The sequence below is a fragment of the Gobius niger genome (genome assembly GCF_951799975.1).
Source record: "Gobius niger genome assembly, contig: SCAFFOLD_105, whole genome shotgun sequence".
In the NCBI taxonomy this organism is placed as follows: Eukaryota; Metazoa; Chordata; class Actinopteri; order Gobiiformes; family Gobiidae; genus Gobius; species Gobius niger.
Window position 1 is genome coordinate 9,927 of NW_027639102.1, and position 19,815 is coordinate 29,741.

Below are 19,815 nucleotides of genomic sequence, written 5' to 3' on the forward strand. Positions count from 1 at the left end.
TGAGTATGGAGTGAATAAAGACTGCAGTGAAGCGATTGTGAAGTCACAGCGCAAGCCAGTCATTATTAACTGTATGCTTTCAATAGGAGGATAGAGGGGCATCTGACACACAAGAAGGAACTAAATTGTTATTTGCAAAGCCCTCCCCCTTTCTTCTCAGCTGCAGCTTTTCCTCGAAGTCATGTGACCAAAAGTCAACAGCAACAACTCCCTGCGCTGCCTTTTTTACTGCCTTTATCCGCTTTAAGATCTGTACTCTCTCTGTCCCCAAAAATACATGCATGTGATCAAAGAGTATTTGTTATTTCTGTTTGTAGGTCGATAGATTGAAATGGTTTAGAGATGGACGGCACCAAACCAAGTCTCACTGGTAAGTCATTCACAATGCTTTTTCAGTTTAGTCTTATTCAAACAAGAAAAGCTTTATTAGTGAGTCAAAAATATCACAGTAAAAGCTGCAAACAGCATGAAAACTGATGTGCTTAAAAAAAAAGATATTACCTTTTAAGTAAGACTCTAAACTTAACAAAAATCATACTAATCTGCTAAATGTTTTTTGGTTTTATACGTTTAATAATAATGCCAAAGCAAAAATAAATGTATTCAAACCAAATCTTACAGGTTTTTTAACGGGAGAAAGTACAGAAACAGACTGACATAAAACTAAAAACTATTCATGATAAATTACATTACATTAAATATATTCAGAATTTCTTTAAACCCAAAAATGCAGGGTAGTGCTATGACCTATCTTAAAACCAAAGTGATCAGGTGCAGAGTACAGATGCGATTCAAGCCTCAAAAATAATCCTTTCAAATCCTTTAGATACCGAACTGGCCAATAGTTATTGATGTTAGCAAGTGTGTCTGTTTTATCTTTAATCACAGGAATCAAAACAATTGACTAAAGGGACCATGAACTAAAAAAAAAAAAAAAAACAGTAAAGCAGAGCTAGCTTTACTGTGACATGTCGTGGGGATTATGAATGATTCCTTCATGACTTGTTATAGGCCCACGCCCAGTTACATTACCCTCAAAAAAAGTTCTGCTAACACTGATTACTGTCACATGGTTGAAACCACCTCACCTTGTTTGTCAAACTACATTCCTGCAGTAAAAACATCTCTAACCTCATGATCAGGATCCAGGCATCATTCCAGTAATTGCTGGTTGAAGAATGGGCCTGTTTGCCCAGCCTGTCATAGCTTTATACTGCTCCAGTTTGATCAAAACATGGTTAAGTTAATCAGTCCTGTAATCATCCTTGAGACCTGGTCTCTCTGATACTTTGGGGCAGTTCTATATTGCATTGGTCTGTTGTAAGAAGTATTGTCCCGTCTGTCTAGTCTTTGGTGTAAATTGTATACATTGATAGTTGTCATTCTCAATTGTATGAGGAAGACTATATCTGTTTACACAATGTAAATGTTCTGTGATGCGCATGGGGAGACAGGAAGTGGTCAAAAATAGATAGCAAGATAGCTCAACAGAGTCTCTTACCAGACAAAAGCGAAAACTTCTCACACTATAAACTACATGCACTGAGCAACATGATGGATGTCTCTCTCTGAATAAACTCTGTCCGTAAGCTTACACACTTTCTCAAAAGACCTGGCGACCACAGATAAGTACCATTTAGCTTTACAGGTAATACAGGTAAGTTAAAATAAGAGTAGCAGTAAATAAACATGTGAAGTCCTTTTGTCCCCCAAATAAGGGTTCAAACAAAAGCAATAAGCACAAAGAAACGCAAACTGAAGTATGAACTCTGGGAAACACAAAGAACTCAAGACCCAGTATCCCCTTCCACAAGCGCCGAGGTTTTAAAAAATGTGCTTGGTTAAAGTGGGGGTTAAGAGGTCAAGGGGAGACACTACCATTTTTTTCAGGTTTTGGGCTAAATTGGTCTCTTAACATATAAACTTTCACTGGAAACGAAACCGTCCATAATCTTCACAATAACATGTTTAATTATTCACTGATTCAATGTTTCTCCATAGATTTAACTGGGCTTAAATTATAACTACATTTTCTCCAAATGCATAGGCTTCAAACTTTCCAGTCCTGCTTTACAATATTTTGAAGGTTTTTTCAGAGGGATTATTTAATATCTAATTGATCTGATTTACTGACACTTGAATCTTAAACAACAAGGCAAAATTTCATTTAAAAAAAAAGATTTTTCCACCAATCAATCAATCAATCAATCAATCAATCAATCAATCAATCAATCAATCAATCAATTAAAGTAAACAGTACTTTCAAATATTTAAGTGTCTAAATTAAATAATGGATCAAACCAATATTGTCACAGTGCACTGTCCTCAAAAAAACAATAAACAAGCCCCTTCCCTCCCCAGTTACACGTGGACTCAGGAGATTTCGTGTGTTAAATTCTGTGGTATGTTTTTAAGAGCAGCCATTCCCAAAGTCCGGTGCATCGTGGCCCCCTTATTGAACCAAAAATCCCAAGCGGTCCCCCAAATAATACTATTTTAATCCATTTCAAAACATGGGTCATGTTTTACAGCTTAAAGGAATAGGCCACCGTTTTTACATACTGAAATATGCTCTTACCTCACTTTAGTCGAGTTAATATATCCCCGTCTGGTCTTTGTCCGTGCGCTCTGTCACGCAAACGGAGCACATACACAGCCTCTCCCACATGTCACATAGCTCCAAAAAAGCTCATGATAGAAGCTACCAAGCTCTTCCACGTGTTCCCTATTTAAAAAAAGTTACGTGAAGTGTTTTCATGCGAAGTATATTTACACAGAAATGTAACGTGTCGATTTTATAAGCATATAAAAAGGGGGACTATATTGTGAGGCGTAATGATACGAGGAGTAAAACGTCCGCGCAGTAACTCCTAAAGGTTATTGACGGAAGTGAGCGGGGGAAGTCTTTAGGAGTTACTGCGCGGACGTTTTGCTCCTCGTATCATTACGCCTCACAATATAGTCCCCCTTTTTATTTGCTTATGAAATCGACATGCTACATTTCTGTGTAAATATACTTCGCATGAAAACACTTCACGTAACTTTATTTAAATAGGGAACACGTGGAAGAGCTTGGTAGCTTCTATCGTGAGCTTTTTTGGAGCTATATGACATGTGGGAGAGGCTGCGTATGTGCTCCGTTTGCCTGGCAGAGCGCACGGACAAAGACCAGACGGGGATATATTAACACGACTAAAGTGAGGTAAGAGCATATCTTAGTATGTAAAAACAGTGGCCTATTCCTTTAAAATTATATAAAATAACAAATGGCAATGTCTGTGTGTGCTAAATACTTGCATATGGTAGTACATTTTGATAAATACATTTTAGCAGCCATTACTAACCTGAGCCGCATCTATTGCAGATGGACATGTCAGCTGACGCGCTAGCTCACAGATAGTTCGTTCATTGACTGCCAAAGCTGTCTCTGAGGAAGGATTATTGCTAAAATGCATTCCTTTAGTGGTTACAAAAGTCTAAAATCAGTCCATGCAGTGCAATAATATTCATATTCAGCAACAAAACAATTTAAATCGTCCTAAGTGCCGCAAAGCGGTCAACGAACTTATGTGCTAGTCCATCTAGCAACTCTGTGCAGGTAAGGAAAGTTCCCACCTATATTCTGTGCGCCCTTGTCCTGCAGTGACCCCTAGCAGACGTTCACTTGGAGGCTGCTGGTTTAAAATATATATTATTTCAATGTTGTTTTGTAGGCAGGCTTTAGGGCTCCTTTGTGGGATAGGATAGGTCTTTATTGCCGCGTGTTACTGCGACGTATTCAACATTGCTCTAATTCGGGAGTTGCTTGCTTCATACAATTCTGTAGCTGATATTTTATGATGCAGACTTCGACTGTTCCGACTCAGTACATTTGGGGCTCGTACCTCCTGCCTCCCCTCCTGCCTTCAGCGGACACTTTTAGCCACGCACTGCCCCGCTGTACGGTCTCCCGCCCGGCTCGGAGCCTCGAAGGCTGGGCCGGATAACTAACCGTTGCCCCTGGGGTCTGTGAGTTGTCCCTGGGAGACTATAGTAAAAAGTACTGACAGCCTCTGATTATCTCTCTGCCCAACACAACTTTATCGAGTCTGTGTTTTCAACGTGAGAACATCAGCTGTGTCAAAAAATAAGTCCGTAGCCGAGCTGCTAAGAGCTGCTAAGAGCTGCCAAGAGTTGCCAAGAGCTCAGTGGATGAAATTTTGATGAAATCTGTCAATCACGCCCACAAGGAAATCGTTGAGAGGCAGGCAAGTTTTCCGCAACCTCATCGAGTTTGCAATGAAGGCTCTTAGTCCTGTTGATGTTGTAGAGCTCCAGGCATTCAATGATCCAAGTATGTGGCATTGAGTCGTAGGCTTTCTTGTAATCAATCCAGGCAGTGCTCAGGTTAGTGTGTCGGGTTCTGCAGTCTCGAGCAACTGTTCTGTCTCCCAGGAGCTGGTGTTTGGCACCTCTTTGGCACCTCGATTCCCTTCTGAGCTGTGCTCATGTATTGATCCATGTGCTTACTTATCTTAGCTGCAATGGTGCCGGACATGAGCTTCCACGTTGTGGAGAGGCAGGTTATTGGCCGATAGTTGGATGGGACTGTGCCCTTTGAGGGATCCTTCAGGATCAGGATTGTGCGCCCTCCGGTTAACCATTTGGGTGGTGTGAGGAGTCAAAGGCCAGATTAATGACAGACATGTGCATGTTGAATAGAGCATTTGAAGGCAATAAATTACATCAATGTTTATTGTCTTCAGATGATGGACCTCCTCAAACTTTTGCTTGTTTTTTTCAGAAAAAGAAGATACATGTCCCAAACGCAGAGACAGAGAGGAACTGGCTAAGTGTAAGTAAATGAAGACACTTCCAAAGCTTTTTGTTTAATTTTTTCCGTCTCTTTCCTGCTGACACTAGAGTCTATGAGATCCCAGAAGTTCAGACCTGCTCCATGATAGTGGTGGGGTTTTCAAGGAGTGACGATGCAGCTGCTTTTCAGTTCCTTTAAAAGGGCTAGACACAAGTTGGCCATGTTATACTCATTACTGCCACCTCAGGTCATACATGTAACTGCAGCGTCTATATTAAGCTTGTGCATGACGGCACTTCAGACCCGAATTAACACGTTTCTGAGTGACAGTGCAGGATTTTAGAGGCAGTTGTGGTGAACAGGTCTGAGCTCATTCTACACATCAGGACATGGCTGGAACATGTAGGGGAGGAAAATACTTAATTTTAACATTTTTAAACTCCGTATAGTCCCTTTAAGTTCACTGAAACTAATGTAACTATTATAGTTTAAGTTTTTGGGAAATTTAAAGATGAGCGCATCTTTCCTCAAGGTTGTGAGAGTGAATGAAGGCCGCTGCGATATAACACTAACATTCAGTCAGCATTTTTGCTTGAAAAAATTAATACTTGGAGTAAAGAATTAAATTATTAATTGTCAATGGGATTTGTTGGGAAATGTAAAGTGAAACTATAAATACAAATCATGCTCCTAGAGGACAACAAACTTGAGTGAGGGTTTTTCTTTGAAGCTGTATGATTCAATGTGGAACCGTCTCTTCCAGTGTCTGACCTGAGGGTGATTCTTCTGGGGAGCAGCTGGAGTCAGAGAAGCTCCATTGGGAATCTGATTTTGGGAAAGACAGAGTTCACCAAATATTCAGCACGATGTGTCAAAGTCAGCGGCTCACTTTGCAACCCAAATCTCACAGTAATCAATACTCCAGACCTGCTGCAGGCTGACCTCACTGAGGACAGACTGGAAGAGGTCTTAAAAGAGATAGCAGAAAACTCTGCCCCTGGTCCTCATGTGTTCCTGCTGGTCCTAAAGCCTGAAGACTTCACTGAGCAACACAAAACCAGACTACAGTCAGTCCTGGAGAACTTCGGTGAGCAGGCCTTAGAACACTCACTGGTGCTGATCTCCACACCAAGAGCAGAGAGGCCAGGGTTCATGGAGAAACACATGCATGACCCACAGATAAGAGACATGATAATCAAATGTGGCTGCAGATTTCTTTGGATGAACAACACTGAAGATGATCCAAATCTAAGAGAAGAGTTGTTCACAAAAATCAATCAAATGTTGAAAGAGAAAAATGAAGATAACTTGAGCCGTCAATTATCTAGGGAGAAAGACTGCTTAAATGAGGGCTTAAGCCTTTCAAGTAAACTGAAGCCATCTCTGAACCTGGTCGTGTGTGGGAGGACAGAAGCTGGGATTACCTCAGTAGTTCAGTCCATGTTAGGTCAGGCTGCAGCTCCCAGCCCAGGGCAGTGTGTCAAACACCAGGGAGAGGTGTGTGGGCGCTGGGTGTCTCTGGTGGAGCTGCCGGCTCTGTCTGGAAAACCTCTGGAGGCAGTGATGCAGCAGTGCCTCAAATGCATCTCCCTCTGTGGTCCTGAGGGCGTCCATGCCTTCATCCTGGTTCTACCGGTGGGTCCCCTCACCGACGAAGACAAGGCAGAGCTACAGACCATCCAGGACACATTCAGCTCTGCAGTCAATCCCTTCACTATGATTCTGTTCACTGTGGACTCTGACCCCACTACAGCTGTGGTTATCGAAGAAGACGTCCAGAAGTTCTGTCAGTGCTTTGGAGGAGGATATCAAGTATTGCACACCAAGGGGCAGCAGCAGGTTTCTGTGCTGCTGGCTTATGTAGAGGCTTTAAGGGCTTCAAGGGCTGAAAGGGTCAGCTCCACCACAGAGACACCTCAGCAAGCTCACAGCAAAATCTCATTTCTACCAGCAAAATCTACCCACTTAGAAAACCACACTGTGAAGAAATGTAAGTTCGACAACTGGTAATAATTTTTATAATTTTCAGCAATTCTTTAACTAAGCGATGTACCTTACTGTCTGTCATTTTCTAGGTGTTGATGGCCTGAGTTCTTATTGTCTGAGGATTGCGCTGATTGGAAAAACCGGCAGTGGAAAGAGCTCTTCAGGAAACACCATCCTGGGAAGAAAAGAGTTTAAAGCCATGTCAAGTCAAACTTCAGTAACACGAATTTGTCAGAAGGCACAGAGTACTGTAGATGGACACCATGTTGCTGTTGTTGACACTCCGGGTCTGTTTGATGCTTATCTGTCACAGGATGAAGTGAATGAGGAAGTGTTAAAATGTGTCAGTCTTTTAGCTCCTGGACCTCACGTCTTTCTGCTGGTGTTACAAATCGGACGGTTCACACTGGAAGAGAAAGAGACACTTGAACTCATCAAAAAAGGGTTTGGAAAAGGGGCAGAAAAATTCACAATCATCCTTTTCACTCATGGAGATCTGTTGGTCAATGATGACATGTCACTTCAAGATTACATACAAAGATGTGACAGTTCCTTCAAGAAGTTGATCTCTGATTGTGGAAACCGCTGTCATGTCTTTAACAATTTTGATAAAGTGAACCGCACTCAGGTGAAAGAGCTGCTGGAGAAGATTGACCACATGGTGAGGGAGAACGGAGGCGAATGCTACACCAACGACATGCTCCAAGAGGCGGAGGCGGACATTCAGAAAGAGATGAAGAGACTGCTGCAGGAGAAGGATGAAGAGATGAAAAAACTAAAGGAGATGGAGAGAAAATATCAACAGGAAATGGAGAATGAGAGAAAAGAGAGAGAAAGAGAGAAAAAGATTAAAGAGCAGGAATTGCAAAAGAAAGAAAAGAGAGAAGAAGAATACAGAAAGAGGACGGAACAAGAAGCATTGAAGAGTTTGAGAATGCAATATATTTATCCTTTCCCTGTGGAAACTTTAAAGTCAAGGGGAACATTTGACAGAAGACGAATGGAACAGGAGCTGTGGGAAAAAGAAAGGAATCAGTGTTTGCAAGAACTAAGACAAGAAGAACAAAAATGGCATGAAGAGCAAGAGAAAATAAAAAAACTCCAGGAGTCGGCGAGACAGAAGGAGGAGAGGCAGAGGAAATCCAAACAACAGCGAGATGAGTGCACAATAGCCTGACAGAACTCCGTATCAGTTACAGGCAAAAAAACAAACAAAATAAAAAACAAAACAATCAGAGGAACAGTTGTTTTGACGATGGAGACACCAAAGAGAGGAAAGAAGAAATGATGAGATGATGAGAAATAAAATCACAACTGAAATTCATCTTTGAAATAATCGTGCAGTAATGTAAGGGGTTTTTATGCACAATTATGTAAGAGAAAAAAAGGCAAGAGATGTTATTATTATTAATGAATTATTATTATTATTTTTATGTATCAAAAATTGTGAACAACTTCTCAGAATGTCTGTGTCCACCCAAAGGCTGTTAGATTCAAAGATTTTATTTGTCAATTTAGTTTAGAAAAAAGAGACAAAAAGATCATTAATGTGGTAGTAGTTTGGTGATGATTATACATAATTTTTCTTTTAACAATAATTCTGAATCAAGAATGAATTGGAACATTTGGATTGTTGTACTTTTTGAGTGTTATAATAATGCTGTTTAATGAGTCTATAATGCATGGTTAATCATACAGTCTTAAAGTCTCTGTTTGTGTAGAACATAGTGGAGTTGGTCCTCAGCCACTATAGGTCGATGGAGAAGAAACCTGAGCTCCCAGAGGAAACCAGATGATGTGCAGAGAAAGATTGATCATTTTATTGTGTTGGGGAAGGTCTAATGATATTGTTTTTGTGGTGAAACATTTATTGTTGACTTAAGTCTTTGCTGTTTAATTAAATAAAAATGCTCAAAGACAAACACTTTAAAAAAAAATTCTTCATCTGTTTGAAATGCTGTTGGTCAAGAATGAATTTTTACTGTCAATAAAGACCCACAGGAGGAACAGCAAAAAGCACTCAACACTAAAGTCTATAGTAGCTGCTGGTCTCTAATCGGCCCATAAAACACAGTTTTTATTTCTTTCTTTATTTTTGCTAGGACAGTGCATATTAACATAACAGCTCAACTGTAAAATAGGCCAGAGTTAGCCAAAAGGCTAGTTTTCATCTGTAGTCCTCGGCCAGATGTGCAGTAGGCACCCTGGAAATAGGTAAATCAAGTTGATAATCACGTGGCAAAATACAATAAACATCAATTTGCTGCAGCAGCAGGAATAAGACGCCAAAACAAACATGCAACAAAGAGTTCATGCACGACAGAGCTGAAGTGAGAATGCAGGAGGCAACATGAGGAAGCACAAGCAGGAGTTCATGAACAACTAGAGTCAGTTAGATAAAAGATACAGTCAATACAGATTAAAAGATACAGTCAATAACATGAGTCAGTTATAATAGAAGGTGTAAAAAAGAAAGTAATCAATAAAATGCAGCAGTATTGAGATTAGATAAGCAGGACATGCAAGACGACTCAAGGAAGCGGCGGCAGACGTTCAGTGCTGGCATGTTTGTTTGCTCAGGAGCCAACGTTTTAATGATGAACGGAACATGTTATAACTATTGATTTCTCTGATTGTTGTTGGGATGTTGTTCCAATCTTTTGAAGCTTTAACAGAGAAGGCTGACTGACTAAACGCAGTTTTCCTGAGTGGAGTGACACAGTCTCCTCTGGATGTTCCTCTAGTGAGGCGACTGGTGTCGGACCTTACACTCAGAAATTCACTAAGAGTTGGAGCAGCCAGGCCATGATGCTAAACAGATATTTGTGAACTTAATAAGATTTTCCCTACTTAATAAATTGTATTATGACAGAATATTGCAGTGATGAAAATGACGTGGTTTCTTATCCAGAGCTTTAAGTGTTTGTAGGGACTGTATTGGTTTCATAGTGGTGTGGTTGGCCTGGGACCAGTCATATGCGAGAAGATCATTGAATGTGTGGTAAGATGGGCTTTGGAGGCCTGTGTTTGAGTGCGCTCTTACCTGTCGCCCCGTCGCGCTGGCTTGGTGGACTATATAAGCGCTCCCATTCTCGTTCGCTCCCTCTTTGCCCCACACGCTCTTCCGGGTTCTCTGTGTTGGCCGCCTTGTCCTCCAGCTCCAGGTAGTTTCCAATCTATGTCCAAATTCTTAACATAACGCTTTTGAAGCAAAATCCGTTCTTTAAGCAGGCGCTTTGTGTCACTTTGTAGTGCCGCTGTTGGCCGTGAGCTCCGCATCGCTGCGCTCTATCGCTTGGCACAGTTTCTGTGCGCGCAGCGTGACGCCTTCGTAAAGGTAACTATCACCTCTGCCCATTCACTCGTCCATGCGGACTTCAAACAGTCTTAAAGGAATAGGCCACCGTTTTTACATACTAAGATATGTTCTTACCTCACTTTAGTCGCGTTAATATATTCCCGTCTGGTCTTTGTCCGTGCGCTCACACATACGCAGCCTCTCCCACATGTCACATAGCTCCAAAAAAGCTCACGATAGAAGCTACCAAGCTCTTCCACGTGTCCCCTATTTAAATAAAGTTACGTGAAGTGTTTTCATGCAAAGTATATTTACACAGAAATGTAACATGTCGATTTTATAAGCAGATAAAAAGGGGGACTATATTGTGAGGCGTAATGATACGAGGAGCAAAACGTCCGCGCAGTAACTCCTAAAGACTTCCCCCGCTCACTTCCGTCAATAACCTTTAGGAGTTACTGCGCGGACGTTTTACTCCTCGTATCATTACGCCTCACAATATAGTACCCCTTTTTATCTGCTTATAAAATCGACATGCTACATTTCTGGGTAAATATACTTCGCATGAAAACACTTCACGTAACTTTATTTAAATAGGGAACACGTGGAGGAGCTTGGTAGCTTCTATCGTGAGCTTTTTTGGAGCTATGTGACATGTGGGAGAGGCTGCGTATGTGCTCCGTTTGCCTGGCAGAGCGCACGGACAAAGACCAGACGGGGATATATTAACTCGACTAAGGTTAGGTAAGAACATATCTCAGTATGTAAAAACGGTGGCCTATTCCTTTAAGTCCGTGTTCATACGCGCTCGCACAAAACATCGCAACATCAGCCACGTAACAACGATCAGCTGTTCAACTAACTTATTACCATGACAACGAGCACCAACCTGTCAAAGTGCCGACACCGACACGCGCACACTTCCCCGAGGTTACGCGGGGGTCACTCCTCTCCCTCGTGGTTAATACTACAGTGAGGGTGATATATACGCAACGCGAGGAGAAATGTACTTTAATCGGCTCATGAAGAGAAAAGTTTCACTGCAACTGGAAGGAAAAGGCAGGAAAGAAAGACGTACCTTGATGATTTATTTTGCCTCGTCAGAGCATAATCCTAACATCCTCAGGCAGCGTTTAGTCATTCTTTCTTTGTGCAAAAAAAGAGGCGTCAAAGCGAGACTAGTTCACCTGACGTCGGCCACATTCACACCACACCTGCTCTGATCCGGACCACCTGTTCCAGCCACACTTGGAGCGGCTGTTTAGACCGGCTTAAAGTGCTGCCATTGCATTCACACTGACACTAAAGTGCTGCCCTCGACCTAACTAGAACCTGTGTGAAACGTCTGCAAGGTAATGAGAACTTGTTGAATGAAACTTGTTGTAAGTTACTGACATGGAAAGGGGAAAACACTGCAAAGTTTTCTTCATTTTAATGTTATTGTGTAAAATCAAGGTGTTTATTGTGTGAAAATGACTTAAATAGATCAGCCGATCAGGTTTATCAGAGCAGTGCTACTGTGAGTGCAAATGTCGTTTCTCAATGTCGGTCTCAATGACACAATTTCCAAAAGAAACGTTTTGGAAACAGTGCAACGTTTAAACATGTGATTGTGAATGTCAGGTATGTGTTTCTGGGGGTTTTGCTGCTGCTACCTGCTGTTCCTCCATCTGTGCAGATGCTCCTGCTGTGTTGCTCTTGGTGTCCGGCTCCTCATCAGCCAGCTCCTTGCTGCTCCTGCCTGCCTCCACATCTTGTAAAATAAACTGTGAACATTGCCTCCTCGAATGTGAAAGAGAAGAAAAGAGATGGCTCTAGTTATTTACACATTATCAACGGAATCATCTTATAATCAGGGCCTATTCACCTCTAGTGCCCAAAGATTTGCACGGCCGTTCGGACCTGGCAGCACCCATAGGAGCAGCGCCTGGAGCATATGATAAATCCAAATGACAAAAGAACCTGAGGGTGCCCTCATTGAACTGGCGCCCCCTGCTGCTTGCTGTTGTTCACTGCATGTGGGACTATAGTACGATACAAAATGACACAGCTCGGCTGAGGTGTTGCTGCTGGTTCACAGAAAAGCTCATCTCATTTGTCCAAATGAAGGTAATCAGTGTAATATTCAGTTAGTATTTCATGTTACTTATATTGCCTCAAATTGCTGGCCCAGGTGCTCAGTTCTGCACAATCTGTTACAACTGTTATTTATGTCACAATGAAACATAAATCAGACTTTTACACTGAAACAGTTGCAGAGCACTCACAGGGCTCAAGTAACACTTTCCCCGAGTACTTTTTTACTTTTACTTGAGTATTTATTTGGGTCACATTAGTGTCGTATGTTGTACGTCAAGGGTTCCCAAACTCTTTTGTTTAACCCCTTGAGTTGCTCATTTATACTCTGAGGACTCACCTCCAGAGTCGTACCAACATTATTACAACTATACTAAGGCCGTCTTCACACATGTTGGAGTGATAAGATTATTCAGTTTTTTTGCTAAAAAAAAAGATTAAACTGACATTCCTTTGAAAATAGTGTTGAAATTCTACTCAGTTTCACATTCTTTTGCAATCTGAAATAATTCCATCTTACTAAGTGCTCATGTTCCCCGAGGGGCCCCCCTACCCCTGGTTTGTGAAACACTGTTGTACAGCGATTGTGATTGGGTGCTCGAGGTGTAATCTTGTATAGCAGGTATATCAAGTCCAGGACACTAGCTTCCGCTTCAACGAAATGTCGCCTTAAACAAGTCACTCGGTAAGTAACATAAGACAATAGATAATAACACACTGAATTACAGTTCCAGCTTTAAAAAGTGCTGTCGACAGCTGGGTTTTACAGCTTTTGAATTAGACGGGAGTGAAGGCGTTTGGAGAATCTTGTCTTGTCTAGATCAAGTTTACAGGATAGAATCTTCTTTAAGTTCAGGTATAATTCATTTTATGTGTGCACTGAGCTGATATGTGGTTTCTTTTTTGTTCTTTCAGTGTATTCAGTTGTTCCAGTTGCAATAAAGCAGAGAAACGTAATGGAAACTCCAAAACAGGGTGAGTCTGAAATCTCTTCTTGGATGTTTAGGAATTAAAGCAAAGCAGTCAAGTTTCCTGTAAGATCCAACTTTTGTAAATAGTTGCTCATACTGCCATCTAGCAGCGAGTCTTGCTAGCGCTTCTCTTTTCAAATGTTATTAACTGTAGTTATCTGCTATCCACCACCTGTAGTTGTGTTTTACTCAAACAGATCTTACACACTCGAGGTGTGAAAAGCTACAAGGTTAGCTTTTCAAATTAGGGGGTGCGCCGCGTTCCAAATTATTATGAAAATTATGTTTTTCACAGATTTTCTAAACTGTCAACTCAAAAGACAGTCAGAATAATTTTCAAGTCTTTAACTGTTAGAGGATCATTTGAATGTGGTTGAAAAAACTTCCCAATGATAACACTATTTTTTTTTTTCCAAAAATAAATATAATAAACAGCTCAAAATCTATTCCAAATTATTTTGCACAGCAGTACAATTTATAGGTTGTAAAGAACTGCAATTGGTAATTTGTTGGATTTGTAGCATTAGGAGGGTCCACATCATGAGTTTCTCTCCTTTTATGCTCATAGCAGCCAGTGATGCAGAGGTTTTCTTTACAGCAGGACATGGTGCGTTGTCATGATGAAGATGATTTTGTTCGGGAAAGCACAGCTCTTCTTTTTGTAGCATAGAAGACAGTGGTCAGTCAGAAACTCCACATATTTTTCAAAGGTCATTTTCACACCTTCAGGGAGCCTAAAAGTGCCTAAAGGGACCGACCAGCTCTCTCACCATGATTCTGGCCCAAAACATGACTCCGCCACCTCCTTACTGACGTCACAGCCTTGTTGGGACATGGTGGCCATTCACCAACCATCCACTACTCCAGGGGTCACCAACCTTATTTCAGCTGAGGGCTACTTTAAGAGCATTAAGTTGTTCGAGGGCTACCAGTTAAAAACAAATCCTAAAGACTTAAACGTACACTGTTCACTTATAGGATATTGACCCCATATTATATTAAAATAGCTTTATTTTAAACTCATACCGAGTCACGAGAACCGAAATAACTGTAATTTTAAGAATTAGATTCAAGAAAATGAAGTGTTTTACACTTTAGAAAAAGTCCCAAGGGCTACTGGACATGCCCCAAAGGGCCCCTGTGTGCCCGCGGGCACCACGTTGGTGACCCCTGCACTACTCCATCCATCTGACCATCCAGGGTTACACGGCCTCATCAGTGAACAAGACTGTTTGAAAATGATTCTTCATGTATTTCTGAGCCACTGCAGCCGTTTCTGTTCGGATAGAAGTTTTATGCACAACTGCAGCCTCTGGAGGGTCCTACACCTTGATGTTCGGGAGACTCCAGAGGCACCAGCAGCTTCAAATACCTGTTTGGCATGGCAAAAAAGGGATGAAAAAACAAACAAAAAAAGCGACAAAAAAGCAATGAAAACACACACAAAAATGTGTAAAAAGGGACAAAACATGACACGCGACTAAAAAAGGTTTACATCAGTTTTGTAGGTCTTTACTTTCAAACGAGGTGTTACACTGGCCTATTACATCCAGTCGAGAAGCTTCTAGATTTGGTTAAAGCTGAACTGGAGATAATGCGCTCGGTTAAGATGGGGGTTAAAGCACATATTAACGTTTTTGTGTGTTCACTTTCCAGGTGTTTACCCACAAAAACGCAGAAGTAGTTATTCCTTTTTCCCACCTAACTGTGAGTAAACATAACACGACTGTAAAAGCAACAATAATAGTATGATTTGCAAATGTTAAATCTTGTGTTTAGTATTTGAGTTAAACACACTGCAGGCTTACAGCTCTGTGATGAGATTCTCACATGTTTTGTGTTACAGTATCGGAGCTGAGGGTGGTTCTTCTGGGGAACAGCTTGAGCCAAAGATGTGCCATGGGGAACCTCCTTTTAGAAAACATGGAGTTCACAGAAGATTCAACACATTTGAGAATCAGCGGCTCATTTGAGGACAAAATCCTCACAGTCGCAAACACTCCAGACCTGCTGCAGCCGGACCTCACTGAGGACAGACTGACTGCGATAATCACAGAGACAGTAGCAGCCTCTGCCCCTGGTCCTCATGTGTTCCTGCTGGTCCTCCAGCCTGAAGACTTCACTGAGCAACACAAAACCAGACTATTGTCAGTCCTGCAGAGCTTCAGTGAGCAGGCCTTTAACCGTTCACTGGTGCTGATCTCCACACCACGAGCAGAAACACCAGGGCTCATGGAGAAACACATGAATGACCCACAGATAAGAGACATGATCAGGAAATGTAACTACAGATATCTGCACCTGAAGAACCTGGAGTTAGAAGAACTTTTAACACGATTAATCCAAATTGTTAACGAGAATGATGGAGAGCATGTTAGATGTTTGTCCACTCTGAACCTGGTCCTGTGTGGGAGCAGAGGAGCAGAGAAGAGCTCAGTAGTTCAGTCCATGTTAGGTCAGGCTGCAGCTCCCAGCCCAGGGCAGTGTGTCCAACACCAGGGAGAGGTGTGTGGGCGCTGGGTGTCTCTGGTGGAGCTGCCGCCTCTGTCTGGAAAACCTCTGGAGGCAGTGATGCAGCAGTGCCTCAGCTGCATCTCCCTCTGTGGTCCTGAGGGCGTCCATGCCTTCATCCTGGTTCTACCGGTGGGTCCCCTCACCGACGAAGACAAGGCAGAGCTACAGACCATCCAGGACACATTCAGCTCTGCAGTCAATCCCTTCACTATGATTCTGTTCACTGTGGACTCAGACCCCACTACATCAGAAGTGGCTTATGATGAAGACATCCAGAAATTTTGTCAGGGCTTTGGAGGAGGATATCGGATATTCAACACCAGGGGGCAGCAGCAGGTCTCTGAGCTGATGGAGTCTGTAGAGACACTAAGGGTCAAGAACAAGCCTCATAGCTACACGACAGAGACACTGCAACAAGCTCACATCGAAATGATCTCTACTCAACGAAAAGAAATTGAAAGCATAAAACGAAAAGGCATAAGCCGATGTAAGTACTTTACGGGGTGCATTTTTCTTTATTCATCCACATCATTATACTTATCTTAATCTCACTATTTTTAGGTGCTGATAATATGAGTCAAGATATTCTCAGGATTGTGCTGATTGGAAAAACTGGCAGCGGCAAGAGTTCTTCAGGAAACACCATCCTCGGACAGAAAAGGTTCAACTTTGGTGTGGGACAAAGATCAGTCACCAGAGTGTGCCAGAAAGAGACGAGCACAGTCAACGGGTGTCGCGTTTCTGTGGTGGACACTCCCGGCCTGTTTGATACGAATCTGTCGGAAGACGAGGTCAATGAGGAAATGCTGAGGTGCATCAGTCTCTTGGCTCCCGGACCCCACGTCTTTCTGCTGGTGCTGCAAGTTGGCCGAATGACGTCCGAAGAGAAGGAAACACTGATGCTGATTAAGAAGGGGTTTGGGAAAGATGCGGAGAAGTTCACCATCATTCTTTTCACGCGCGGCGATGACATGGAGCGAGAGGGCTTGACAATTGAGCGGTACATCGAGGAGCGCTGCGATGATTCCTTCAAGAAGCTGATCGCCGACTGCGGAAATCGGTACCACTTGTTTAACAACAGCGATGACGAGAACCTCTCCCAAGTGAAGGAGCTGATGAAGAAGATCAACGCCATGGTGAGGGCGAACGGCGGCTGCTCCTACACCAACAACATGCTCCAAGAGGCGGAGGCGGCCATCAAGAAAGAGGTGGCGAGGATTATGAAGGAGAAAGAGGAGGAGATGAAGAGGGCAAGGGAGGAGATGCAGAGACAATATCGCGAGGAAATGGAAGAGCTGAAGCGGAAAATGGACGAACAGAGGACGCAATTTGAAGAGGAGATATCACAGATAGAACGGGTGCTCGAAGAGAAGGAGAAAAAGATTCAAGAGGAGAAAGCGTTGCGAAAAAGAGAACAGGAGAAGAGGGAAGAGGAAGACAGGAAGAGGGAGGAGGAGGAGGAACGGCAGCGTCAGGAATGGGAGCAACAAACCCGAGACCTGGAGGAGAATATACAATCAGGAGAAGAGTCTAAAGAAACGTGCGACAGAAAGCTGCAGGAGAGCAGGACACAAAGGGAACAAGAGAGAGCAGAGTGGGAGAAGGAAAGGGCCGAGTGGTGGGCAAAACGGAAACGGGAAGATGAAGAGAGGCGACAGGAAGAGGAAAGGAAACAAAAGGAAATGGCGCGAGAGAGACAGGACTTCAATCGAAGGCTTGAAGAAGATCAGCTTAAACTACAACAAGAGGAAGAGAAGAGAAAGGAGCAGGAGGAGGGATATCAAAAACAAATGGATGAGCTGCAGAGGAACTATGAAGAGGAGGCCAGAAGACAAGCAGAAGAGTACAATGACTTCAAAGAAAATCACAGAAAGGACTCAGAGTATATCAAAGAACTGCACAGCAAGCAAATCAAAGACAAAGAAGAGAAGTATAATCTGTTAACGGCACTGGCCGCTCACAAAGCGAAGCAAAAGATTGAGAAGCATCAGAAAGAAGTAAGTGTGTTGGTGAAACGGCTGTGGAACCGCCTGACAAGTTGATTAAAATGAATCAAGTCATCTCAAAACAGCAACGAGAAATAAACGAGGCAGTCGCAAAACATGAAAAGGAAATGAAGTCCGTAAATGAGGAGGAGAAACAAGCCAAGCAAAGAGAACAGGCACAAGAAACAGAGGCTAAACAAAAGGAGCATGAGAGAGAGTTAAGTGACCTGATAGAGGAAGTAAATCAGTCTAACTGTGTCATTTCATGAATAGGTGGAGTTCTAACTCTGGAATTTGATGTTGAAATCTTAGTGTGTGTGGAAAGATGCATCTCTTTGGGAGATTTGATACATTATTGGGTTTGACATGTTCATTGTATGGTCTTTAGTGTACAACAATGCTATAAGTACAAAAAAAAAGACACACTTTTTTCCCTATGATGAAAATGCGTTTCCGACAAACATTGCACTCTATTCTAAGAAAAGTCTTGTTCCCACCTGTTTTAATCATTTCTGCTTATGTTTCACAACTACGTGTAAAATCTGTAACACCAGCTCATCAGATTATTGAATATTTTTGATTTCATGCTCTATGATATTGTCACAAATGGAATGGCTCCAGATGGGAAATGTGTGCTTCATTGTCTGAGAGAAGCCATAATGGAACTGGTTTATTAACCTTTTTTTTTTAGTAGAGATTGAACCTGTGTGATGTAAGTAATTTGTAATAATGACAAGAAGCCATAAAAGGGACTATTTTAACTTTGTAATAAACTAATCTTTTGTTACAAATGAAGTTATCCTTTTCATATTTTAAACTGGACCTATGTGCTGCAATAGCTGAAAGGTTAAGTTGTATTTCCTATCACTATTACTGTCAATACGTCAACATCATTCACTGCTAAATCCAGATTATTCTAAATCTGCTGGACTAGATCGCTGTAATGTTTGACTCTTTACTATGAGTCTTAGTTGAAAAATAAAATGTCAATACCTTCTTTAAAAGGCGTAGTTATCCATCTTGTGTCTAAGTAATTCTTTGGTTCGATTCCGAGAGTGGACAAGGTTTTGATAGTTTCATCATTTGGGCTTTTATGCTTTGGGCTCTCTGCACTATAACATGTACACTACACATGTTTTTAACCCCTTAACTCCCACCTGAACCGAGCACATTTTCTCCAGCTTTACCCCAATCCAAAAGCTTCTGGAAAAAACTGAGATGAAAACAAGGATGAAAATGTGAAAAAATAATACAAAAAAATGGACGAAAACTGAAAAAAAAAAGACAAATGTGAGAAAAATTTGCCGAAAAATAGAGAAAAAAATGGACGAAAAAGTGATAAGAATTTGACAAAAAAATGCGAATAATTTGACAAAAAGGTGACAAAAAAATGACAAAAAAAATCAAAAAATTTGACGAAAAAGTGACAAAAAAGTTACAAAAATTTGACAAAAATGAGATGTCTGCCCAACAAAAAAAGTGATGAAAAAAAATCTGATGATGTGAGGAAAAAGATCCATTTAGTTTTGGAGGTCTTAGCTTTCAAATGAGGTGTTACACTGGATTTGGGTAAAGCTGAACTGGAGAAAATGCTCTCGGTTCAGGCAGGAGTTAAGAGGTTAAACCAATACAAAAAAGAGAAGATAATATTGTTTTAAAGTGCATTGCAAAAATTCCTCTAAAGTAATTATGCCCTTAAAAAAAAAGAAGAAAAAACATATTTCAAGTAAAATGAGATTTATTAGATTTAAGCAGTGAGATCTTTTTTTCTTGTTTTATGTGCAAAAATACTTGTTCCACTGGCAAATTATCTAACTTACCTACTCAAATCAAGGGCAAATATCCTTGTTTCAAACAAAATGTACCTATTTTTAGTGTGTGTTGTCAGTGACCACAAGTATCTTTGTGTAACGTACCCAAAACAATCCAGAAGGTGGCACCATAGGCACACGAATGTGACGAGTGCTTAGGGTAATATACACTGTAGCACATTTCTGCAGCTTCTACAGTATTTTTTTTACAATAAGTAATTGGTTTTATAAATCACAGTCAACCTGTATTTTGCAATGCATTATGGGAATTTTTCATTTTCATCAGAAGCCCCTTATGAGAGACCAACAGGCCCGTTAAATCGTGAGGCCGTCCTTGTGTGGACCCACCACCTGCAGGAGGAGCCATGAGGGGCTGGTG

The 19,815-nt window shown here is 41.7% G+C and overlaps 1 protein-coding gene across 1 annotated transcript; it reads left to right on the top strand.

The window, feature by feature from the left end:
* Window positions 1–279: 279 nt before the first annotated feature.
* Window positions 280–17,682, top strand: LOC306982893 (uncharacterized protein; the record flags this gene model as incomplete). The annotated part of the gene is made up of 6 exons (XM_079583338.1): window positions 280–370; window positions 4,784–4,834; window positions 5,559–6,785; window positions 6,871–7,707; window positions 14,973–16,127; window positions 16,202–17,682. The coding sequence occupies exons 1-6, from the start codon at window positions 343–345 to the stop codon at window positions 17,680–17,682; spliced, it is 4,779 nt and encodes a 1,592-aa protein (XP_079439464.1). The 5' UTR covers window positions 280–342.
* Between the last annotated feature and the right edge of the window lie 2,133 nt (window positions 17,683–19,815).